General features: G+C 39.5%; 1 protein-coding gene across 32 annotated transcripts in view; it reads left to right on the plus strand.

Annotated features, from left to right (window-relative positions):
* Window positions 1-6088: 6088 nt before the first annotated feature.
* Window positions 6089-25903, plus strand: part of LOC139804605 (mucin-5AC-like) — a 284635-nt gene continuing 264820 nt past the window's right edge. For all 32 annotated transcript variants that reach the window (XM_071762020.1, XM_071761996.1, XM_071762004.1 and 29 more), the window contains exons 1-25: window positions 6089-6200; window positions 7829-7900; window positions 9533-9592; window positions 10858-11119; window positions 12045-12159; window positions 12594-12684; window positions 13047-13159; window positions 13759-13975; window positions 14338-14463; window positions 14932-15049; window positions 15857-15995; window positions 17834-17944; window positions 18337-18406; window positions 19134-19271; window positions 19354-19518; window positions 20249-20343; window positions 21337-21463; window positions 21997-22252; window positions 22834-22883; window positions 23127-23227; window positions 23337-23488; window positions 24024-24162; window positions 24262-24375; window positions 24753-24932; window positions 25445-25684. In XM_071762020.1, coding sequence (XP_071618121.1) covers window positions 6128-6200; window positions 7829-7900; window positions 9533-9592; window positions 10858-11119; window positions 12045-12159; window positions 12594-12684; window positions 13047-13159; window positions 13759-13975; window positions 14338-14463; window positions 14932-15049; window positions 15857-15995; window positions 17834-17944; window positions 18337-18406; window positions 19134-19271; window positions 19354-19518; window positions 20249-20343; window positions 21337-21463; window positions 21997-22252; window positions 22834-22883; window positions 23127-23227; window positions 23337-23488; window positions 24024-24162; window positions 24262-24375; window positions 24753-24932; window positions 25445-25684 — 3324 coding nt within the window. In that variant the 5' untranslated portion in view covers window positions 6089-6127. The remainder of the gene's footprint in view (window positions 6201-7828; window positions 7901-9532; window positions 9593-10857; window positions 11120-12044; window positions 12160-12593; window positions 12685-13046; window positions 13160-13758; window positions 13976-14337; window positions 14464-14931; window positions 15050-15856; window positions 15996-17833; window positions 17945-18336; window positions 18407-19133; window positions 19272-19353; window positions 19519-20248; window positions 20344-21336; window positions 21464-21996; window positions 22253-22833; window positions 22884-23126; window positions 23228-23336; window positions 23489-24023; window positions 24163-24261; window positions 24376-24752; window positions 24933-25444; window positions 25685-25903) is intronic.

Below are 25903 nucleotides of genomic sequence, written 5' to 3' on the forward strand. Positions count from 1 at the left end.
GCAGGTGATCTGAAGTCAAAACGTGCCTTTGGGCGACCTGTGCCAAAGTCTCACCACCCTCAAATTAAAGAATTTCTTCCTAATATCCAACCTTAATCATCCCTCTTCATGTTTTAAACCATTGCCCCTTGTCCTCTCCCTACCCCCCTATGCACAAAGCCCAACCCCAGCTTTCTTGTAGCCCCTTCAGGTTCTGGAAAGATCACATCAGAACTTCCTCTTCTCTCTGCTGAAAAGAACCTTCCAGCTCCCCAGTGCTGCACTGGGTGCAAATCAAGCACCTGGATTCCAGGATGTGGGAGAGCATCCTGTGAGCATGTCCAGAGTCCTCTCCCTCACTGTCTGGAGATCCATGTGGCATAGAGGTGTCACCATGTTAAAATGGGTTCAATTTCTCCCACAGCTTGGATAGTTCTTTGTGATGTTGCACATATCTGTTAAAACTGCAAGTTTCACAGTCTCATAGTTTCATAGTTTGTTTCTAGATGTGATGCTGGACACTTTGGCATCTCAGCTGCAGAACCACAAGACCTTCACTTTAAAGATACAAACTACAAAAATAAAGCTTTGAAAAACACTCCTAGGAGTGTTAAACTGTTCATCAAAAATGACTGGATACACCTACCTTGCTGTGCCTCATCTAGCAATAGATAAACCAAAGGTAATAAATCCCAACTATTCCCCAACATATTTTGATAAGCAATACATTACAATACTTGAATTGAAATAGTGGGATGTGCTAAGTTTTATACCACAACTATAAATTTATTATATAAAATAATAAAATTATAGAATCATATTAAATTATAAATTATGTATAATTATATATTTAATAAACATAAATTGATATATTATAGATATAAAATTTATAAAATTATATATAAAATTATTTTTTGCAGTCTTGACTCTTACATGGATTAAAGGATTTTGTTTTCTTCTCTGTGTTTGTCTCTGTTTACATGTATTTTATTGTATCTTCCCTGCACTTTCTGTGTCAGAAGAAAATCTGCTTCAGATTGAAACGAAGGGTATATTTGTAAGTGGAGAAAGAACTGTACAACTTCCACAAAGAAGATTTCTGACAGAAACTGCCAGTGGTAATCACAGATCAGTCATGGTTGGACAGGATCTCTGAGTCCAACCACACACACAAAAAAACAAACAAAAAACCAATCCCGAACAAAACCAAATACCAGTAAATAACACCCACAAAACCCCAAATGAATATTATGTGTATATACACTTGTTACACAGTCTGCTGCTTATATAATTACAAAGGCATCAGGTGTCATTCAGCAGAACTCTGCCCACCTGAGTATTATAATGCAGATATATTATAGAATAATATAATGCAGACTTTTTGAGGCTGTGCATCACTGATGAGGGTTTTGATCCACAGCTCAGACTCTTTCACTCACTTTTTTGCTGGATGTACCATGGATTTGAGCTTGCAAATACTTCCCAATTGCTTCTAAAGTCCAATTTTTTAATTTAATTTTTTTTTATGGGGGAACAGCCCTAATATAACACACAACAGCTTTTATCAGGCTTCAGGCAGTGCTGCTGTGCCCACCTCTCACAGGACAGAGACAGCAGCTCAGATCCCAAGCACACTGGTGCAGGATGAGTTCTCCAGAGAAAGTCACCTCCTCCTGGCTGCAGCCTTGGATCAACACAATGCCATCCTTTCCTATTAAAAATTTCCTTTGGCTCTTGCTAGCAGAGGGATCCCTGCAGCAAACCCCCTGCACAAAGTCAATATGCCCTCGAGTGTCTGCATACACATCTTTTTTTGTCTGTAATACCAATTGCAAATATTAGTCTGCACAGCTGTGGTGTCTGTGTTTACAGGCTATAAAGAGGCTTAAGTGTTTATCCATTTTATACACAGACATATCCTGGATGTGTTCAGACAGCATGGAAACCCTGCTCTGGGTTTATATGCCTTGTGGTATGGGATACACATTCTTTTTCTGCTGAACTTTCTCTTACCTGAAGCACTGCAGGGATCTTTCTGGTAAAATTGTCTTTAGGATTTTCTGCTTGCTTTTTTTGTTTTCAAACTTAAATTTGAAGTCACCAAATGAGGGAAAGTCTGAGCAGAGCAGGAGGGGTATCCAGGTGCTTGAGTGCCCCAAAATTCACTTGTGACGCCAGCTAAAAAATTTATATCATATATATCAATCAATTTATATCATATATATCATATTTATATTATATATGTCAATCAATTTATACAATAATAATTTTAAACTGTGTATTCTTCATTTTCTGGGTAATTGGCTTGAAACACTGAGACTGCATGTGCAGAAGTGCTGAACATTCCTGAAACCAAGGGAAGATGCACTGAACACAGAGCATTGGATGTAATGACAAATGTTCTGAAAAAAGCACAAATCCCAAGTTGTCTTCCACTGATTATGTCAAAAAGAAGATAAAGACACTGGAAGAAGAAGATGAAGAGGATGTTGCAGAGCAGCAGTGACTGTGGGTAGATCTGAAGCAAAGGAACAGCAATGATGCAGAGGGCATAGGGAGCCAGTCCCAAGAAGGGGAATTCTGTGTGTGGAAGTCTTGGAAATGACAATGTGAAATCTGGCACTGGAGTTGCAGACAAGGTGTGAAGGAGGGCATGGGCTGAACAATGCTGTTCAGCCAGGGAAAACACCTTATCATACCCCTGCAGACCACTCAGCACAACCTGGGTCACTCTCACATTATTGTGATAATAATAGGTATTGATCCCAGGTATTCATTTGATTTGGTTTTTCAATGAGCTTTTTCAATGTTTTTTCAATTTGTTTTTTCTAAGCATTACCCCTGTTCTAGTCTCTAATTATAGCCTTACTTTAGATGGATTATTTCACATCATACTATAACATACATACTGTTCATCCTCATGTAGTTTAGAAAGCACCTATGATTTTAATTAAAAACTTTGGAGCAGAAACTGATCAGTTGCCTCAGTTTTCTGTAGAAACTTTCAGAAAAAAACCCCTGGGTTTGAATTTGCACAGAGCAAAACCAATGAGGGACAAGGAGAATGTTGCTTCATCCATAGTGCAAAGCCCAATGTCCCAGCACCAACCCTGGAGCTTAAACCAAGCCTCAGAAGTAGGCAAAGGACCAGCCAGAGAAAAGCCCAGCAGCCAGATCCTTATGAAATTAAATTTTAGTGCTGGCACAGAGGAAGTGATGAAGTTTTCATCAGTTATAAGTGTTTTAATCTTTCCCTCAAAAGGAAACTATTCCAATCTAGCACTGGTAGGCAGCATCTTCATGTTTCTATGAGTCTATCATTCTGTCCTCTAGAAATAGAAATGAAGACACTGGTTTCAGTTGTTACTCTGTCTGAAAGTGAAACAAATTGGCGGTGACATTTTAGTTGCATTCTGCAGAGAGGATATATGGAAAATAAATGATGGCAGTCCCTCATGAAGAACCAGATTCAGAAATCATGAGCAAGATGCAAGAATTATAACTGTGGAGCATTTGATCCTGTAGGATTTAAAAGTATGGATCTGAAAATGCTAATGACTTTTACTGAAATAATTAATTCAATTTTATATTGCAGGTGCAGAGAGTAGGATTACGATCCCATGAAAAATAAAAGCTATGGAAAGCAGCATTGGGATTTTCAGATCAAATTCAGGGTCAGAATATTTTATCTTTTCTGTTAAAAAAATAAATGTGCACATCCATCCATTTTTCTACCATATCAATACTTCTGCAGACAGCTGTACACTGATCTGATCACAAACAGTTACACAGATCTGGACATGGAACTTAAAATAATCTCCCATGTCACCTGTCTGTGCCTGAGTGAGCAGAGGGGAAATTAAATCTGAAGAAGAATGATTTCTTTGAATAATCAGTAATACTACTGAAATAACTTATCATAAATATTTGGAAATTTCAGTTTTTTGCAAGTCTTATGTGTTCTGACATATTTTATAATATTTTCTGAAGAGAATCACATAAGTTACTGGAAGTTAACATGGCCAGAGTACTAATAAATGCAGAAACTACCTGGGAGTGTAAGGAAAATGTGATATAAGAAATCTGAGACTTTCAGGCAAAAATGCAACTCTAGGGAAGCATTTCTGATGGTTCCCTAAAGATCAGGCAAAGGGTTAAATTTACCTGTACACCAGCTTTATCCTACTTTGTGATAAAAAGAAAAATCATCAGGAGTGACCAAAATGGGACCTGTGAGAGGTCCCAGGACTTCCCTGGCCATGCAGGAGATGTGGAGCTGTGTGTATGAAACAGCAGCATAGCAACTGTTGACAGGACTTGATTTTCAGTGCTAAGCAATGCAGTGATTCATAAAACATATTTTATTTCTCACCAGCAGAATCACTGAACAAGCGTCTGTTTGTCACCCAGCTGAGCTGCCCCTGGTGTTTGATGATGACTTGGCTTATGTACCTGTTATATCTGTTAGAATTTTTCTATTTTAGGTCTTCATCCTGGAACTCTGATAATAATTGTTAGAGGCAATATCTCATTGCCCTTACATTTTCACTGCACATATTTCTGTATGCACAAGTTTTTTTTTAGTCCTTTTCCTCATTTAGGTAGCACACATTTGTATGTTAAAGCTGCCAGAGGTACAACTGGGACTGAATCCACCAATTTTTTTCTTCAACACTTCCAATTTTTTGGAGTCATGTTACTTTTTAAGAATATTAGCAGACAGTTGTGCTTTTAAAAGGTTCAAGAAAGGCAAGATCTTTTTATTGCTTCTTTTTAATGCTAAGGGGAAAAAAAAGTTCCTTTTATTTCTCTCTCAATGTTAAATTGACTTCCTAAATCTATGTATTATCTTCTAGGAAAAAAATAATAGAAAATCATGTCTGAAGGAATCTCAAATAGAGATTTAGTCTGTTCCTCTGCCTCATGGCACTATCAACAGCACTTACACCTCTCTCAGATGTTTTTTAACCTGCTCTTAAAAACCACCAATTATGGAAATTTGAGTCTTGTTGGGGAACCCATAGAAGTATCTCACCATCCTTCCAAAAATATATTTTCCATCTGACTGGGAATTTCATTCCCAGTTTTAAACCTAATTATGTCTTGCCATCAAGCCAGAAAATATGGAGACCATACCAGTACCACCTTCTTCGATTCCATGGGGAAATCTGTCCTACTGAAAGACTGTTTATCTACACCCCAGGTTAAAATCTCTAAAAGGTTAATTCACCAAAGTCATATAGCTGTAAATATATTAATATTAAATATATTTATATTAAATATATTAAAACATTTACAAAACATTGTTTGCACTCCTTGTTCCTACGATAAGGAACATTTCAAAGGCCATCCTTGTGAATCGGTCTTTTTCTGTCTCCAGGAACAGCAATCTCTAAGAAAATCTCCATTTTTATTTTGTAGGTTGAATCAATCAAATTTACTTTGGTGAAATCATCTTCACTCAGCAGTAAAACACCTGAAGCAGCACTAAAAGTGCCCACATGAAGAAGGAAAGGTCCTTATCACCCATGCTGTAATGCTGAAGGGTTTTCATTGCCTTAAAGGGCATAAGATTTCTCCACTTTCCCATGCAAAGAGGCAACATACACAGGTGCAAAGTCATTAAAGAAATCTGTGTCAGATGGAACTTCCTTGGGTTTTTGAAATATTGAAATATTAAGTTGCCATCACTTACAATTTGGGGGCAAATAAAAAACAGCAAAGGGATTCATTCCAATCTCCTGCTCCAAAATCAATGAGAAATGCCTTAAATTGTACTTATCCTGTAACAAATCACAATTTGGAAAAAATAAGCTAGGCCAAAAATTCTTCTTGCTCACATCTTGATATTTCATAAAAAAAAAAAAAAAAAAAAAAAAAAAAAAAAAAAAAAAAAAAAAAAAAAAAAAAAGACCTGCAGAAAGAAGACTCCTCCTAGAGTGCAAATACCTGAAGGAAAGTCAGAGCATCTTCTATTTACCCATGCACCTGCAAAGGAAAACTGAAATGTCTCAAGCCCCACCTTTTAAGAACCTTGTGAAACAGCCTGGGAACTGAGCCAAAACCTACCCTCTCAGTATATAAGACTCAGGAGCAAACAGGTATTTCCTCAGAGGTGGTTTGGTACTTTCTACCAGACTTCCAGAAGATGGGTACAGGTGGGGGGACACAAATACCACTGTGGATATCAGTGCTAGCACTTCTCTGCATACAAATTAAAGGTAAGAAGATGAACTTATTGCTGTTGTTACTGTTTGGATGAATTTATAACGTTTTTCAGACTTTGAAACCTTTTTTTTTCCTTATATTGTGAAGCTATTGAAACGTTTGTGCAAGATGTTCTTTTCTGTTACAAATGCTTCCTTAAGAAGAAGAAGAAATTAACTGTTCTGAAAATTTCTAGTCTTAATCTCACCCTGTTTTCTCCAGCTCCACTGAATTGAGTGGAACTTACTCAGAACTCACATTTGTACCTTACTCAGAACTCACATTTGTACCCAGATGCCTCGAGATTTGCATTTAGCTTTTGATGACAACACCAGGGTGGTACAACACTACTAAATGCACAAGCCAAAAGGTACAAATGTGGAGTCTGCCTGCATGCATTGTGAAATATTATGCCTATCAGCTGATGATGTAGTATTGGAAAAAAAAAAAGATTTTTCTTGAAAAATAGCAGACAACAGATTTTAAAAGTTCATCTGTTCTTGCACATGAGTTTGTGTGAAAGCTTCGAGCACAGGGCTGGTTTTGATGGGGTTCAAATAATGGAAATGCCTTAAATATTTTAAGAAGGCACTTAATACTTGCAAAGTGTAAAAGAACCAAATTGCAGCATTATGACAATGGAAATGGGAATCTGTGTTGCACATGGGATGAGGCAAAGCTTTGGAGCCCTACAGTGCATGGAGATGCAAAAAGGTCTCTGAGGCCAGTGGAGAAGAGGATCCCAGGAGCACTGAATGGTTCCAAACTTCAAAACAGGCATTTTGTGCCCTCCCAACACCAGCTGCATCCCACAGGGGATACAAAAAGTGAGGAATTTAGGGAGATCCCAGCAGCATCCCCTCTAGGAGTGCCCTTGGGGGGATGCAGCAGGAGGCTGAGTCTGCCTGTTCAGTGTTCTGAAGAATATGAAATGCTAGAGACACAGTAGCTGGGTTTGGTTTTTTTTCTAAAGCCCACATCTTTGCCTTTTTGCATCCACATCCTCTCCCCTGCAACCTCTCCCCTGGTGAACTCTCCTGAAGTGATGCATTAAAAGCCCCTCTGGCCTCTGCAGGTTTCGTGTCTCTTATTCTGTTGTTGCAGTGTAAGGGAATGAAAAATTATTTCTTCACTGGAAAGAAAAACTTCAGCTTTAGGGCAAAATCAACAGTCACAAACCTATTTGTTGGAAAGATTTTTTTCTTTCTGTGGGGCTCATGCATTTATTTTCCTTCCACTTATTATAAATTCTGCTTGAAACTCTAAAATACAGAGTATTGGCCTTTCAGTGAGAGAGGGCAGAGATCAGGCCTCTAACTCTAAAATTAATCCTTTCTGTGAAAGAGGGACCTATTTTTAAAGCTCTCTGCCTAGACAAGTTGTTTTACTGATGCTTAAAGCACACAGAGACCATAAGAAGAAAGAAAATTAAGTCCTGTATCTGAAAAGCTTAGAGGGGTATCTCAGGGTAATGGGACAATAGCAGAAAAAGAATCTGCTCACGTTATCACAGAAGGAGCTGAGTGGGTGGAACGTGGCCATCATGGTTAGTTACTGTTTAAAGAGATGTAATTGGGAAATGATGAGGGAACTCAAGAAAATCAGGCATTAACATTTTCCTCCCCAACTCTTCTTGATGCAGCTCAAGCCCAGGATGATGAGCAACAAGCAAACTCAAAGTTTGTTTCTCCACCCCTCCTGCAGCGACCAAAACGTGAGCACTTTTATTTTTATGCTGATCTATTTCTAAGATTTTGTCCCAAATTAAGCTGGTAAATAACAAGATTGCTAGAATCTGCTTATTCCTACCTAGATTATATTTTCTCTCCCCAAAGAAAATAAATAATAAAATATTAAAAAAGACCAATACCAACTGCTCTAAACTTGAGGACTTGCTCAGAGAACTGGCCCAGCTGATCTTTTCTGTTGACATGATGCAGTTATCTAATCTCTAATTTCATGAAAAGCACAAACCTTCCATCTAAAAGTCTATTTTCAGAAGAGGTGTGTATATACATAGCACCAAAGTGCTTGATAGTAGGCAATAAAAGATACATTTTTTATGGTGTGTCAAGATGACTGCATCACTCACATCCAATCAGAAAACTGGAACTGCCTTAAACATGGGAATAATCAAGCACTACCAGAACATTCATGGCACAACTTTACAGAGCAAACACCAAAACTCTTCAGAACAAAATAAGGGTGGGAAAACACAATGTTGACTGGTACTGTAGTGATTACAGCCTGAAATAATTAATCATTAAACCTGCCCTCCAACCTGCAATTTGTGAAGTCAAATTAAAATAGTGATTTACACAAACTGGGAGTGTACCAAAAATTAAAAGAGACAGCTAAGGAATGCAGTGTGTATGTTTTTTGTGAAAATCCTTAGATCAAAACTAAATGAGATTGTGTTCCTAAAACATGTATTCATCTTAGTGATATTTTTTTGGTCTAAATGAAGAAGTCAAGATATTGCACAAGCTACAGCTTGGAAGTCAGATTCTACAATTTTGATACTTGCAAGGGAGAAACTGCATCGGTTCCTCAGACTCACATTGCAGGTTCCCTAAGTATTCTGCCCCTTCCATTGCTAAGAAAACAAAGAGAAAACACAGGATGTGGACGTGGAAAATCAAAGGCTGGGTGCTACCAATAGAACCATTTGGAATGAAAGACCCATGATTAAAGTTTCACTTCAATTTAAACTGCTTTTTAAAAACATCTACTTTAAGTTGGTTGTGCAGAACTGCAGCACAAAAAAAAACAAAAAAACAAAAAAACCCCCAAAAAACCCAAAAAAACCCACCAAAAAACCAACAAAAACCAAAAAAAAAAAAAAAAAAAAACCAAAAAAAAACACCAAAAAAAAAAGAGATATGGGCTTCAGAAGAAGAAACCAGCTACTGTGTCTCTTCTTCAGCATTTAATATTCTTATTTAATATTCTTCAGTAACTTTCTGCTTCTAACTGCACTGAAAGACAAAGGTTCAGACAGAAACCTGAACATTTTTTTTCTGCATTACCACCTCAGCACTGCTGAGGATCAGGTTGCTGCTTTTGAGTTCAGAACAACAGTACCAGGACCAGATGGGGGTACTGAAAAAATAATGGAAGGAAGAACTACAGCCAAGGACAGCTGGAGCTGCTGGAGTTAGTGAAATGTACAGAAAATCAGAATGTGGAGAAACCACCAATAACACCTTGCAAAAACTTCCCCCTAGGGTGTAACTGGAGTAACAAGAGATTTAATCACTGACCAGGCAATGCAATCTCCATCCATTTTTAGGATTTCTAGTAAGATGAAACTTGATTGTTTTTTCTCTCTTATGTTTCCCATCAGCTTCTAAATCCCCAGAAGTGACAATCATTCCACCTTTGCAAAACGCACTGAAAGTAAGAGGTAGGTTGGACAAATGTGATGGCTCTGGGCTATTACTGATAAAACAGGTGGTACTTCGGGTGACTGAAGAGATTGATATATTGTAAGATCCTCTAGTATCATAATAAAAAAAAAAAAAAAAAGCCAACAAAAAAGCAAAAAAAGCCACCAGTTCATCAGGTAGCAAGGATAATCCAACTGTGACTCCAGTATTTAGGATGAATTTTGTTAAGATGAGGCAGTTGTAAAAAAAATTAAAATTATGATATTATATATATATAATACAGAGATAAAGCATGCACAATATTTTCATTAAAGAGAAGGAAATGTCTGTGTGTTCAAAGCACTGGTGAGACACCTGATCTAGGGTGCCAGGTACAACTCTGCCTTACCATGTTCAAACAGGGGGAGTGTAAATCTGGAAGAGATGCAGAGAATGACCAGGAGGAAAATGAGGGAGATGGGAGAGCCTGCTTGTAAGAAAATGAGGACTGAAGAGAGAAGTTATTTCTATAATGGGTGTGGAGAGGAGCAGGGAGTTGGAAACCTGTTGGGGTGAAGTGTAATATTGGCACAAGAACCAGGCAGGTGTGAGACAGGAATATGTTCTAGAAGATGCTGGCAAAAATCTCCCAGGTAGTGACTGTGGCTGTAAGCAGCCTTCCCTGGCAGGTCTCAAGTTGTGCCAGGGGAGGTTTAGGTTGGACATTAGAAAGAATTTCTTTCTGGAGAGGGTGATCAGGCATTGGAATGGGCTGCCCAGGGAAGGGGTGGATTCTCCATCCCTGGAGATATTTCCAAAGAGCCTGGATGTGGCACTCAGTGCCATGGGCTGGGAACCACGGGGGGAGTGGATCAAGGGTTGGACTTGATGATCTCTGAGGTCCCTTCCAACCCAGCCCATTCTGTGATTCTGTGATTCTATGAATGTCAGCTACCTCAAAACTGACTTTAAATGCCTTTTCTGGTGAAACTTTAGAACTTCATACCACTAGGAAAGAGTGCTCTACACTACCACTAGTGTAGACTATGGCTGGCAGCAGAACCTGATCTTTGGATGTAGTTATCCAGGAGGTCTCTTGTGATGTGCAGTTCCAGTGCATAACAGATAAAACACAATGAACAAAATGAGTAATGGATCAGTAAATAAAGAGCTTGGCAAGGAGGAAACCAGAAGGCTGGCTTTGGGGAGAGAGGCTTGTGAAAGAAATACAGGGGGAAAGCAGATGAAGGGATGGTATCCACAGCAAATGCCAGGAAACTGACTGCTGGTTTTGCATCCCCAGCTGGCAACCCCTCTCACAACGGCCGCGTCTGCAGCACCTGGGGGAACTTCCACTTCAAGACCTTTGATGGGGACATCTTCTACTTCCCCGGGCTCTGCAACTACATCTTTGCATCCAACTGCAAAGCTCCCTACGAAGACTTCAACATCCAGATCAGGAGGATGAGGGTGGAAAATGCTACTGTGGTCACTCGTGTCATCATGAAGCTGGAGGGAACAGTGATCGAGCTGACCCGGGGCTCTGTGCTGCTGGATGGCAACCCGTATGTCCAGAACCCCACACTGACACCCTGGGGCCCACTGGGCTCCCTGAGCATCCCTCACCCTCCTCTGGGCTCACATTGCTCCCCAGGAGCTCGGGAGGAGGGCTCAGGTCCCAGCAGTGAGCCAAGTGCCACTTAATGCAGATTATCCCTGTGTGCACTGTGTTCCAACCAGCTCTGTCCCAAGTGCTCCCTCACCACTACAGCTCTGTGTTTAGAGATACAACTGATCCTATGAGCTGGATTCAAAGTGTTTAATTTTCCATTTAATTTTGCACTTTCCGTTCATTTGACCAGATTAGGATTTTTGAGGATTTTTTGATGACTTTCCTCCTGTCACTGAGCAGTCAAGCAGTGGCTGCTGCCTGTCCCTGTGCTCATTTAACATGAGCTAGTCTGGAAATTTGCTATTTATGTAACAACAGCAGAACTAACTTTGCCACAGGGTGTGAAACCTGAGTAAATATTTGGGCAGCTATCCCACAGTGGTTTGTGCAGTGTGGCAGCTGTGAACACTGAGCTTGTCTAAAGGGTATCTTGAGTACACCTGTGTGAGTGGCACTCATGTCACAGAAAGCCTGAAAAGTCTGTCCCTTTATTATCAAAGTCTTTAGGGAGTAAACAGCAATATCCTGAACCATACTGATTACAAATGAGAACCTCCCAGCACCTTTTTGAACAATACAATGAGACACATGCCAGCACTTTACTTAGCAAAACACTATTAATAGAGAGACAGGCAAAAGGAATGGGAGGGAAAGCAAGGCTGAGGGAAAAGAGCAAAAATATTAAATTTGTGGTCTGTATTTAGTTACTGCTCTGATTTCCTCACCTGTGCATGTTGAAGGTTCTCAAACAGAGTAAGGAAGGATATCAGTGGAAATCTTGTCCCTGCTCCCACTGAATCCTGGTGATCTTTCCCCAGGGTTCAGATGCCCTACAGCCACATGGGAGTCTTCATACAAAGAAGTAACAACTATTTGAAAGTTTCTGCCAAGTTAGGATTGACCTTCCTGTGGAATGAAGAGGATGCCCTCTTGGTAAGAAAACACTCAAACATGGCAGAAAGCCTGGATTTTGAAAAATAGTCTCTTTTTACCTCTGCAGCCTTAATCAGACAGAAGGCTTTAGTTATTTTTTGATTTGTGTCCCTTTTTAGTGTATTGTTCTGTCTTCCACTATCCCCATTTCCCTTTTTTCCCCAACAAGCCTGGCTGAGGATCAATAGATCCCCAGTGATGATGTTCCCATCTCACAGTGGGAATTCTTCAGATTCCAGATGTGGCAATGCTCTGATCTCCACAGCCACAGGACAAGAACCAAGCTTTTATTGATGGTCACTGACCTCCCACCTTGTTGCCACATGGCAATATGTCAAATTTGAGGACATAAGCAATGCTCATGCAAGATGTGTTCTTCACCACCAAAGCTGACATGACCATGAGCTCAAACTTTCTTCCCTGATTTCTTCTAGGTGGAGCTGGACAAGAAATATGCCAATCAAACTTGTGGACTTTGTGGGGACTTCAATGGAATTCAAGTTAGCAATGAATTTATTTCAGAGAGTAAGTAATAAAAACATTATTAAGCATTGGTGTTTTGTTTCCCTTTCTTTTAGCAGTATATTGCAACATAAATTGTGGGTAATATTAACTGCAAAGCCAGTGATATTTATGTATGTCTATGATGTCAGTTCCTCATAGTCAAGGCTTGGAGAGGTATAATGCTGCTTCCACTACTGCTGGATCACTTCAGACCTGCCATGAGCACCTTTCTACTAATTTTCAGTAATTAGGATCCAATTCCTTGCTTGCCCTCTTCATCTCCTTTTGCCTTTCACAGTTATATTGACCCAAAAGGAAGTATTTCCATGCTATAGACAATAAGCCAGTAAATATTATTTTAATATTTGGACTTCTTTTTACAGAAATAAAACTGACTCCCATAGAGTTTGGGAATAGGCAGAAGATGGATGGACCCACAGAGCAGTGTGCTGATCCCATTCCTTCACCTGTTCTGGTGAACTGCTCAGCTGAATTTGTAAGAACATCTCAAAATTTGTTTTCTCAGTGTAAAATACATTACTGCTGTCTTTGGAGAAATTCTGTCAGAATTGGGAAAAACAGAGCATGACTTTGACTGTAGGGTTTTTTGTTTTTTTGTTTTGTTTTGTTTTTTTTGGTTTTTTTTTTTTTTTTTTTTTTTTTTTTTTTTTTTGTTGTTGTTGTTGTTGTTTGGTTGGTTGGTTTGTTTTTTCCCCTAAATTTATCTTTAGTCTTCGCTAATTTGATGCTAAAAAGTTGCATTTCCTTCCCAAGAGAAGTTGTGGTATTTTTAAGACAGATAAACTCACTGGGCATGTCTCAGTACAAAGGAAGTGTATGAATCCTGGGAAGTCACCTGGGCTGAAAGTAATTCAAGATAGAGGGAGATAACCAAGGCAGCTCTGCATGTACTTGCCCTGCTGCAATACTTCTCACTAAACTTCTGTTTATTGAAGTCCGGATCAGTCTGTTTATTTTTTGGTTCAGGTTTCTGGACCAGATTGACTTTTTGTTTCTTCTGCTATATACTAATTAGCTAATTTATTAGCTAATTAGCTATTTATTTTCTGAACACTTCTTTTGCCTCTCCCCCAGGCTTCTCTCTGCCAGGCAGTGTTGACCAGCCCGGCATTTTCGGGCTGCAACGCTCTCGTTGGGGTGGAGGATTACATTGAAGCTTGTCTGCAAGACCTGTGCCACTGTGACAGCCCCATGGCTGATTTCTGCATGTGCAACACCTTTGCTGAGTACTCCAGGCAGTGTGCCCATGCAGGGGGACAGCCTCTCAACTGGAGAACCTCAGAACTCTGCCGTAAGTATCCCGGGAAGGGAATTACGCTCAGGATTCCTACCTGGATCCAGTGAACTCCAAACAACAGTTGTTTTTTTTCCCTGAAGAAGGCAGCTGTATAAAGGGTTAAAGCTGTATAAAGGTGCATGTCGTTTTCATGGAATCAGGTTTAAACTCAGCACACTGAAGGCTTTGGGAATGTGGATGCTCAGACTATGACTCCGGGTTTTCAAGATCTGTCAGAAAGTTTAAAATGTTGCCTCTTCCCCTTGAACCAGGATTCCTCATTGCTTCCTGATAGAAGCCATGCTAACTTGCAAATCCTGTTTCCTCTCAACGTTTCAAAGGAAAAGGTAGCATTACAGTGCTCTTTCTATTTCCAGCCAAATCGTGTCCTTTCAACATGCAATACCAGGAGTGTGGCTCTCCCTGCTCTGACACGTGCAGCAACTCGGAGAGATCTGCTCTTTGTGAAGATCATTGCACAGATGGATGTGTCTGTCCTCCAGGCAAGTTTATTTCCTGCCCCTTTCCCACAGTCAAAACCACCACAACACTTCCCTGTACACATTTAACAACTTTCCTTCTCTGTATCCTTACCATCACCAAAGTAAGAACCACTTTTCCTCCTCAATACACGCATCATTTCTATTCAGATTACTACAAATGTGCCAAAGTGCAGGACCCAACATTTGGCCCTGTTGAAACTCACGGAGTTGGCCTTGGCCCATCCAGACAGATCAACACTTCCACCCAGCTCCAGATTTTCTGAGGGTGCCCTCTGTCTCCTCACCCAAACCTCCACCAAAGGGGTTAAACAGGAGCTGCCCTGCCATCGGGTTATTTCGAAGTGCTTTCTATTAATTTTCTGTGTAATACAAAAGAAATGGAACATGCTTTGGGACAGCTGCCAACCACTTGTACAGAAGCAGGTTGAGCAGTGCACAGAATGAGTAACACACCATTTATTTCCCTAGGAATGGTGTTTGATGACATTAATGGTGCTGGCTGCGTTCCCCGTGCAGAATGCCACTGTACCTATGAGGGTGAAACTTATGCTCCTGGTGCCTCTTTCTCATCTAAATGCAGATCATGGTAACAAACTCCTTTTCTCATACTACTTTTTTTTAAAGTGCATTACCTGAACATTCTGAAGACACCAAAAAATTACTGATTTCCTCTTAAAAGGAAGCTAGGAGCTATTTAACAACCGAAGTTCCTTCATTACACATTTTTAGAATATATTGACTTCTTGTTTTTTCTCCTTACACTTGAAAGAATAAAATCTGAGTTTAGGTGTAGATACTCCAGTTTCAAGCCCACTGAATTAAAGGAGACAATGAAATTCAAATACCAGAAGTGTTTGCAAATGGGCTGCTCTTTGCTCCACTTCAGTGTGACAGGATGCTCACTGAGATCCTCCAGAGGAGGTGACATTCAGGGACATGTTGTATCAGACAGAGTGGGATGTGCTCATTTGAGAGGCATGTTTGAAAGATATGATACAGATATTTTCAATATCATTATAATGACTGAAAAATTATTGCTTAAGTGTGTGCAAATGCACCTCTATCTATGGATACAGGGACCACAAACATCCATGTTATTTTCCAAGGAATACTTAGGATGTTCCTGCAAATAATCCTCCCTATACAACAGAATGAGTGCTGGGTTCATCAGGACTCAATGCTGTCAAGACTGGAAACAATCAGCAATATCTGAAAAATTATCACTGATAGAAATGAGCCTGCCCCACACTTATTCTAAGCTTGCCAAGCAATACTGGTTCCTTTGGTAGCAAAATGAATGCTTAAAAAGGGAAATGAAGGCTTCAGCTCCCCTGATTGTCCCTTATTTCATTTACATCTGCATTACCCAAAGTAAGTGAATTCTTCATTTCAGTACCTGTGCTGGAGGAGAATGGTCTTGTGTCACCCAGTCCTGTCCTGGGACCTGCAGTATTGAAGGAGGTTCCCACATTTCAACTTTTGATGAGAAACACTATTCCTTCTTTGGAGACTGTAGCTATGTCCTAACCAAGGTAAAAAGGCATCACAATCCTTGCTAAAGAAATATGCTGAAGGAATTTTTAGAATATATATGTATATATAAATTTTAATTTTTAAAATTTTATCTTAATTAAAACTACTGGCAATCACATTACCTTTCTGAAATTTAAGAACCTTAAATGGCTTTCAGGGGGCTCTCTGTTAGGGTTATACTAAATAAACATCTTGTAGTAGTTTTGTGTTCTTTGCTAATCATTCTTAAATGCAGTGAATATTTAGGTTCATGAAATGTATCTGATTTCCACTATTTTTTTAATTAAATAGTGCATGTCATTTGTTTTATAGCCACTTCTTTCTACACAGTATGTTTATTGCATCCATTGATACTATCCTTTTTGTCACAGTTAATATAGGCTTGTATGCCTAGCAGTCTTCATAAGGGAATTATTATTATTATTATTATTCATAATTCATGGAAGAGGAGGGATTTCATTAAGATGAGAAACCTTCCAGTCTTTCCCAGTAACCATATGACTCCAGGGCTTCAAAGCCAAAAGCTAAGAAGTCACCCATGTGTTCTAAAACCTGAATTACAAATTGTGACTTACAAAATCACCGAAAATTTACTGTAGATTTTAGATTACTAGGGACTGAATTCTGAGTAGATATATCTAAAATTATGACAACAGATTTCAGAACCTGAGGTATATTAGTTGTTTATTTTTATTTGCTGTTTATTTGTATCGGATTTGTGCTTATTTGGATTGGCAATTTTCATAAAGATTTGATATTTTAAAAAGAAAAAATTCTGTTCTCATGAAGCTCAGTGTTAACAAGAGCCATAAAAACTTTACAATGAGCTAGAGAGGCTATTTAGAAATATGTTAGATTAATCAGTCAAGATTTTTGATGACACTGAGCACCATGGGCTGGAGCACTGGGATTGATCCATTTGGGTCACCAGCCCCATCCTCCCCTCCCATAGCTCAGCTGCTCCCCAGGATCACTGACACAGACACAGCCTGGAAGCTGAGGAGGGGTCTTCTCAAAACAGGACACACATTAAACTTGATTTTGATTAGATTCTCATGGGCTCTGAAGGTACAGAAACCCCCAGACTTAGACACAGAAGGTCCAAATGCCCACAGTCGTTACATTTCCATGTGGCTATAATTTGTCTCTCAGCTCTCCTCTAAGTTTAATCTTCATTATGCCAAGAAAATCATAAGACATGTCCAGAATCATAATATTTTGTCTGTTTCCTTGTAACAGCTTGGCCATTAGGCACACTTTGACCATAGCTCCCAAAAAACAGTCCAGAGAAAATCAGAACCATGCAAAAAGTTAACATTTGCCTTTATTCAGTAACTTAATGAGCAGTGGTTTTTAGCTTAATTTTCATATTTAAACATGTATTTCCTACCTGTTAAAAAAATGTGAAATCACCAGGCTTTTTGATAATCTATTCAGAGCAGAAGAAAGTAGAAATAATTTCTCTCCTCTCCCAGGTAAATAGCATAAACAACAGGGAAGAAAGGAGCCCTTCCTCCTTCTTCTCTGATGAATAAAACTTGTATTAGCTAAATAGCAGGAACTTCCATCACCTCAACAGTAGAAAGTTTTAATGTTCAGCCTAATATGTCTAATTACCCTTGGAATGTCAGAAGGAATGGGCAGCAGAGTGCAGGAATGCCAGGTTACTTGGTGACTGCATATTTGTAAGGACATAGGAAGAAATAATATATTAATAATATTTAATAATATTAAAATATTTTCAAAGGCTCAGTTCCCTAGGAATGCCACCGGGGTGTGAACGTTTCTGACATAGCAACATTTTAATATAACAAATCCTTTGGTTTTTTTCTTCTAGCTCTGTGCCAGCAATGAATTCACTGTCCTGGGAGATATCCACAAGTGTGGCCTCACTGACACCGAGACCTGCCTGAAGGGTGTAGCTGTCAGCCTGAACGGGGGACAGACTGTGAGTACCAAATGCTCACATCAAATATTCTGCAGGGATTTTTCCAGTTTGCAAATGACACAGAACAGCATGGACCTGAAATCTGCAGGGATTTTTAATTTGTTTTATTTTTTGTATCTCGCTTCAATATCATTCAAAGAAAACTGAGACTAAAGTAGGTCCTTCAGAAGTCAGCAGCCTGGTATATTTTTGTCATTTAGGTTTTGGGCTTTTCCTTGATCTGAGATATCAGAGTAACAAAGATTCAAGAAATAGGACAGGAATCAGAACATCATCACATCCTCCTTTGGCTTTTTTTCCTTTATTGTGAACAATATTAGCTGGAAAGCATTTGAAAAGTGTTCTGCTTTTCCTAAATATGCTTGTTGATCATTGCTTTTTCTTGTGAACAGAACATTATCATCCAGCCTTCTGGCAGTGTGTTTGTGAATACGATCTACACACAGCTGCCATTCTCTGCAGGTAAGTTCCTTTGGAAGACTTTACTTTAAAATGGTATTTTATTAGTTAATCTAAAGCCAAATTCTATGATTGGTAACATTGCAACAAACCCAAAGTATTGTAATAGTGCATAATATATAATTTTTAAAGTAATACAGTTTGCCAATTCAACTCATAATTTTAGCAAAACTATTATCTAATTCTAGTGATTTCTAATTAAATGAAGAATCATTTCAAGCAAATATTATCAGTGCACACTTTCAGATAGAAACATTGCCTTAAGAAAAATTCTGATATGCAACAGGACTCCAGTATCTTGAGTTGGTTAGTTCCCTGTGTTCCCTCTGCACATTCATCACTGGGTAGCTCCTCTCAGGTCAGTTCTTCTAAGATATTATTAAACCAAACAAAAAGCAAACCATGGAAGGAGAGAAGAGGTTCAGGTTGGACCGCTCAGTCGTGCTGTGCTGTTTTCATCAAGCAAAGGTGATCTTATAAACAGCTACAGAAGTATATGTTCTTCCCTTATTTTAAAAGACCTGAGAGAAAGTGCAGAGGTTTGATGTATTTATACATTTATACAGACTGTGTTGGTGCTGGGTTTGAAATTCTATATGGATATTTTTTCCCAGTTCTTCAGAAATTAGGATCACATCAAACACAGCTGCAGAATCCCTCTCTGTAAGGAGCAGTTCTTTAAACTGCTCATCTCAGATGAAATTATAGCTCTTATTTTTTATGTTCCCAGCAAACATCACCATCTTCAGACCTTCATCTTTCTTCATCATTCTGCAAACAACCTTTGGCCTTCAGCTACAGGTTCAGCTCGTGCCTCTCATGCAGCTTTTTATAGACTTAGACCCATCCCACAAAGAGCAGACCTGTGGTGAGTGACCTTACCCTAATACTGCCTCCATCCCTTTGCTTCATGCTGTAGGAGATTTTCACACCCATCTGCTTCCTCTCAGGTCTCTGTGGAAACTTCAATGATGTGCAGATGGATGATTTCAAAACCACCAGTGGTGTAATAGAGGGTACTTCAGCTGCCTTTGGCAATACCTGGAAAATTCGGGCTGATTGTCCTGATGCCAAAAATACTTTTGAAAACCCCTGTACTGCCAGCATACAGAATGGTAAGCTCAGCACCCAGTAACCTCTCCTGGTCTCTTTTGAGATGGAAAGAAGGAATCTGATGATCAACAACCAAGCACTCAGCCCAAGTAACAGGGGACCATGTGCACACATACTGTTTTCATCAGGTGACAGAGTTCTTCAATTAATAAATAGTAACTAGAATAATATTTTGGATCTAAAAATATTCCTCTGGATAAAAAGAAACAGTTTTTTTGCCAATGTACATAAGAGAATCTGGAACTCTCTAGTATATCAGGGCCCCATTCCTGGAGAGGCCTGGGGTCACGTTGCAGAAGGGCTGTGCACACAAAGCTGGAGCCTTACACTCTGCTCCTGCCACTGGTAAACTGAGAACCAGACTTTACAACCCAGATCTTCACAACTCTCAGGCTCCAGTTCAGACAATGAAATTCATAATCTGGAGCATTCAGAAGCAACTATTCTGTTTTCTGAGACAAACTAGAGAATTTTTAATTGACAATGTGAACGTTCTTTTTCAAAATTCAGCTAACTCCATGACAGCTAATTTGAATTAAGAGCACTGAATTTATGAAGAGTTCATGTTTCTGTATAGAGGAAATGCCAGACTGTTGGTGTCTGCAAGTGCAGAGTGATTTCCATTGGAAAGCTGAGATTCTGCATTTTCTCTGCAGGAAGTGTAGTTCCCCTGAGACAAGAGTTTAAGCAATGAAGTGCAATAGAAATTGTTATTGTGGTTTCACTTCACAGATGAGTATGCTCAGCACTGGTGTGGACTGCTCTCTGACACCACAGGACCTTTTGCTGAATGTCACTCAACAGTGAATCCAGAAGTTTACCAGAAGGTACTTGGCCTTAATTAACAGTCCAAAGGCAAACATTCAGATTTCTGATGCTGACATCTTAGAGATGGAGCTGACAGCTGGGAGGAGATGCATTCATGGTTAATCTTTTCCAGCCAAGGGTTCCTTTCTACACATCTTAATAATTACTCCTTAGTAAAGGAATCCTTCTTTCCATTCCCAGGAAGATAAATTTCCTGGCATATTCCAGTTGTCCATACTTTTATGTACTATCCTAAAGGCCTGAGCTAGGAACTTTGGCTCCCAAGACTCCTTGCCAGGTCAAAGTCCAGAAGCCATCTCTCCTGAGATATAAGGAACTCTTTAGTCAGAATCTAAACCAGCAGTTTGCTTGGTTGCTCTCAACTGCTCTCGAAAGGCTTTTGCATATATCCAAGAACAAAGCAAGAAATGTCTGTAAGAAGCAGCAAAGAGATTAGGTAAGATGTGAAGAAAAATGTTCCAGGAATTCAAGATGATGAAATTTGAAACAGAATGCCAGAGAACTTTACAAAGTCTCTCTGTTATTGGATATCTGTAAGATTACCTTCAACAAACAACAACATTATAGTGACCCTGCTTGGCAAAGCAACATGTTAAATGAGTTATTGTTTTCTTTGTTCCTCGGATGCAAAGAGCCTAAGCTCCTGTGCCAAAACCTTAAAGGCTGGGTGGCATCAAATATCCTTGGTCTAAGCATCTGTGGTACAGTGGCTTGAAACTGGAAGTGGCTTGAAACTGGTAGTTGGGTAACCTAGCAACACATGGAAAAGTAGAAAACAACAAGAAAAAATTGCTTAAATTATGGACCTCTAATTACTCTCACTCCTTGCAAAGAATCTTTTTTGAAAGGGCTCAATGAAATCTTCCAGTGAAAACCAGGGATATGTCGACTTGTGCATGTGAATTACACTTCAAGCTCTCATGACCTAAGAAGCAGAGGATGCCTTGGCTTTGCCATGACTCTGCTGATCACAAATCATCCTCTGTCTCTAGAACTGCATGTTTGACACCTGCAACTGTGAGAAGAGTGAGGAGTGCATGTGTGCTGCCCTTTCCAGCTACGTCAGGGCCTGTGCCATGAAAGGAATTCTCCTGGCTGGGTGGAGAAGCAAAGCCTGCAGTAAGTTCTACCTATACCCCTCTGCACCATAACCCAGCAGAGCTCAGGGATTCCCACAGTAAATTGTGTTAAATTTTGTCTGAAGCATATTGTTGACTTCCAAAAGTTTTAGTAGGAATGGGATGCTAGGAAAGATAATCAGTAAGCAGGGAGAATACCTAAAAAGAGGGTTTGTTAGTTTACTTGGTGAGAACCAGTGGAAGCAGCATTGCCCTTAATAACCTTGCACTAAGACTAAAATAAATAGAATGTTTCTCAACCTGCTTAAGAAAAAAATAAAAATAGCAACGAACTAAAACCACACCATGCATTTATACAGTTGACATTTTCTTTTTTAATCTGGACAAAACATTTATATTCATATGACATTTATAGGGGAAATTCTGCTCTAGCAGTTCCAAACCAACATTACACTATGGAAGACCCCAGCAAAGCCCATGTCCAGACACTGCCATCTTTATCCTACATCCCTACAATGTTTTGTACATTAACTGGAAGGAACTAGAAATGTAACTCTCCTTTTTACTCCCAAGCCAAGTACACCACCTTGTGTCCCAAATCCCTGGAGTACACTTACACCGTGGATTCCTGCCAGCCCAGCTGCCGCTCCCTGAGCCAGCCCGATGTCACCTGCAGCATCAAGTTTGTCCCTGTGGATGGCTGCACCTGCATGAATGGAACCTACATGGATGAAAGTGGCAAATGTGTCCCTGCTTCCAGCTGTCCCTGTTACTACAAAGGAATGCCTCTGTCTTCCGGAGAAGTTGCTCATGACAATGGTGTTGTCTGGTAAGTGATTTGTAAATGAAAGCATGGGCTGTGGGCAAGAATAATGGAAAAACACACACACACCATGCAATCTATTCAAATGAAATGCATTTCCCTCCCTAATAATTTCAAATCCTTAAAAATTGTGAGAGCTATCCATGCCTGGAAGATTGTACACAGACTGCCACATGAATTCAGCAAACCTCACTCTGGTGGGACAAATTCCACTCAGTCTCTATTCCTCTCCCTCCTCACCACACCAACTTTTCACATCCAGGACTGTAAAAGACTTGTCCCCTGGTGAAAGATGCTTTCCAACCGCATTACAGATGATTCCCACCCTGAATGGAATCTGAGTTATTCTGAAGGACAGTTTTTAACCAGGCAAATGGACACAGCAAACCTCTCTTTATACAGAATACACCTATATTTTGATTTGCTCTGGCATAAAGTAATTTTGACTAGAACAAGCTATTCTGATAAAGGATGCATTTTCTCTGTTTAATCACAGTAATTTTTTAAACTATTTCAAATTTATTAGGAAACAAGCTGAAACTTAACAAGGAAAAGCAAAACCATATCTATTATCTTTTTTTACATAGCACTTGCACCAACGGGAAACTGAGCTGCATTGGAGAGAAACCTGAACCAGGTAATGTATCACTAATATTTTCTTTAATCCTTATTTTCCATCTTCACCATTTTCAGTTCTCCCTTTTTTGTCATAATGATGCAAAATAAGACAGGAAGAAAATAAAACATAATATTATAATACAACAAGAAAATGAACCCATGACTTCTGTAATGTAGAAGATATTCCCAAAACAAAAAGAAAATGAAGTCTCACTTTTCATGTGGCTGAAACAAGTCTCCTCATGGCTTTTCTCTCTTTCAGTCTGCAAAGCTCCCATGGTCTATATTGACTGCAGCAATGTCACTGGAGATGTGGTAGGAGCAGGATGCCAGAAGAGCTGCCAGACTCTGGATATGGAATGTGTAAGTACAGTCTCACCATCCCCAGCTGACAGCACATAAAACTTTTTTACAGCTGGAGTCTTTCATCAGGGAAATGTTTCAAGTCGTGTTTTCTATATGGTCCTTACAGTACAGAACCCACTGTGTCTCTGGCTGTGTTTGCCCTCACAACCAAGTGCTGGATGGCAAAGGTGGCTGCATAGCTCCAGAAGACTGTCCATGTATTCACAATGGGAATTTCTACAGTCCTGGAGAATCAATCAGAGTTGGCTGTAACAACTGGTAAGAGCATATTGAAAAATATTCTCAAGCATCTGAAAGGGAATAGTTTTCATTCGAGGTGAATTACAGTATTTGGCTCCAGCAGGATAAAGATTTATAGGAAGGAAACCTATGGAAGATGATCCACTTGGTACCTAAAAATCAGCCTCTGTTTTTACAATGGCACACAGCACAGAAATTAGAAGTAGTCAGCAGAACAATATGATTTGGAAGATGTCATATTCATTCAAGTCAAGAAAGCTTTTTTCTTCTTAAGCAATCCTACATTTCAAGACCTCCAAAAAGATTTGGAAATGTAAAGATTTCAGGTATTTCCTAACCTAATTTATTCAGGACATCATGAAGTAACACAGTCTTCTGGTAAACCCCAAAGGTTCTTGAGCTGTGCTGTATTTCTGAGAACACACAAGCCTTATTCTTTCATCATAGAGTAAATGCATTTTAAAATAAAACTGATGCACACACAGGCATGTAGATATACCTGTATTGTGTGTACATCTGGTTGTACATTTGGAGTGCTCTTTGTCTTGTGTAGCACGTGTACAAACAGAAAATGGCAGTGCTCTGAGAACCCTTGCCTGGAAACCTGTTCTGTCTATGGAGATGGGCACTACACAACCTTTGATGGCAAACGCTTTGACTTTGAAGGAGACTGTGAATATGTTCTGGTTCAGGTAAGAGCCCTTCCTAGGCTTTTCCACAATCAAAGGACCTTGCATCCTACACATGACCACGTGGCAGACTGAAGCCTGAATATCATTTCTCTGTTTCAGAACTACTGTGGCCAACAGGGTCTGAATCAGGGAACCTTCAGAGTCATTACTGAGAATATTCCATGTGGCACTACAGGAACCACCTGTTCTAAGTCTATTAAAGTTTTCCTCGGGGTAAGTATTTTCTTTCATGAGTTGCATCACGGGCCTAATGTGCGAGAAGAATGGAACAGGAGGTCCTAGATAGTTCTATCCCACAAGTGTCCTCCAAGACAGTGAAAAAGTTACTAAACTTCTTTGTTCACTGCTAATGATTCTGCTCTCTGCTAAAGCAAAGAATTCTAAAGAGAAATTGCTTAACATGATGTTAATATAATAATAGATGGTGTTAATAATATAATAACGATGTTAATAGAATAATAATAATGATGTTAATAGATAAATTTTTATTATAATAGAAGTATTATTTCCATAGTAGTTGTTGGCAATTTATAAACTGCCCAAAAGGTGACTTTTTAAATTGGCCACTAACTTTTTCTTTTCTGTCCTAGAACTATGAGCTTGTACTCACTGATGGACATTCCGATGTCATCCAGAGGACACCTGGAGGACAAATGCCATTCCAAATGCATTCCATGGGCATCTACCTGGTGGTGGACACTACTGTTGGCCTTATGCTTATGTGGGACAGGAAAACCAGTATATTCATCAAACTTAGTCCCAGCTTTCAGGTACATTTTTAAATCTAAAACCAGATAAAATTATTTCTGAAACGCATTCACTTTACTTCTCAAAGGAAAAAATGGAAATTTAGGCTGTAACCAGAAGACTGAGAGTGCAGCAATTGCATATCATTATCCTTGTAGTGCTGATTTAGTTGCTGTATTGAGTATTTTCCTCAAATTACATTATTCAGCAATGGCATAAGAGCAATCGTAGGGGTACCTTCCTTCACAAAAAGCCCTCACTGAATGGGCATGTTGGGAATTAGATAAAACTAATTAGCTCAATACTAAGAACAAAAGCCATGGGTCTGCCCTGCTCCCTGTGCTTCTCCTTCCTAACAATAAGTTAGAGACACCTCTTCGTGAAAGGCATTATATGAGAAGGTCCAAGACTGTTACTGAAGAGGCCCAGATAACCTTAAATAAAATTGAAAAAATATTTAATTTTAAATAAAATTAAAGATACTGAGAAAGTGTTCCTCACTGTTCTTTGTAACCGTGTGTTGACCTTCATGCAGGGACAAATCTGTGGACTTTGTGGAAACTATGATGGCAATGGCAATAATGACTTCACCACTCGCAGTCAGTCTGTGGTAGGAAATGTAATGGAGTTTGCCAACAGCTGGAAAGTGTCTTCCAGTTGCCCAAATGCCAACCAAACCAAGGATCCCTGCACTGCAAATCCATACAGGAAAGCCTGGGCACAGAAGCAGTGCAGCATCATTACCAGTGAAGTCTTTGCCAAGTGTCACTCCCAGGTATCACCTGAACTTCAGTCTTTAATCCTCTTCAGCCAGAAACTACATTATTTTTATGTAGGAAATACACACTAAATTATACTTCGTCATACACGACCAAGTGAAGTCAGAGCAAGTTCCAGGGAGGCTGCATAGGAAGTACTTTCACTTTCATTTTCTCAGCTTGTTCCTTGCAGAAGTACACTAAAGAAATGGAAAGGTTTTTTTCAGTTGTTTTGT

The sequence above is a fragment of the Heliangelus exortis genome, chromosome 18, assembly GCF_036169615.1.
Source record: "Heliangelus exortis chromosome 18, bHelExo1.hap1, whole genome shotgun sequence".
NCBI lineage: Eukaryota > Metazoa > Chordata > Aves > Apodiformes > Trochilidae > Heliangelus > Heliangelus exortis.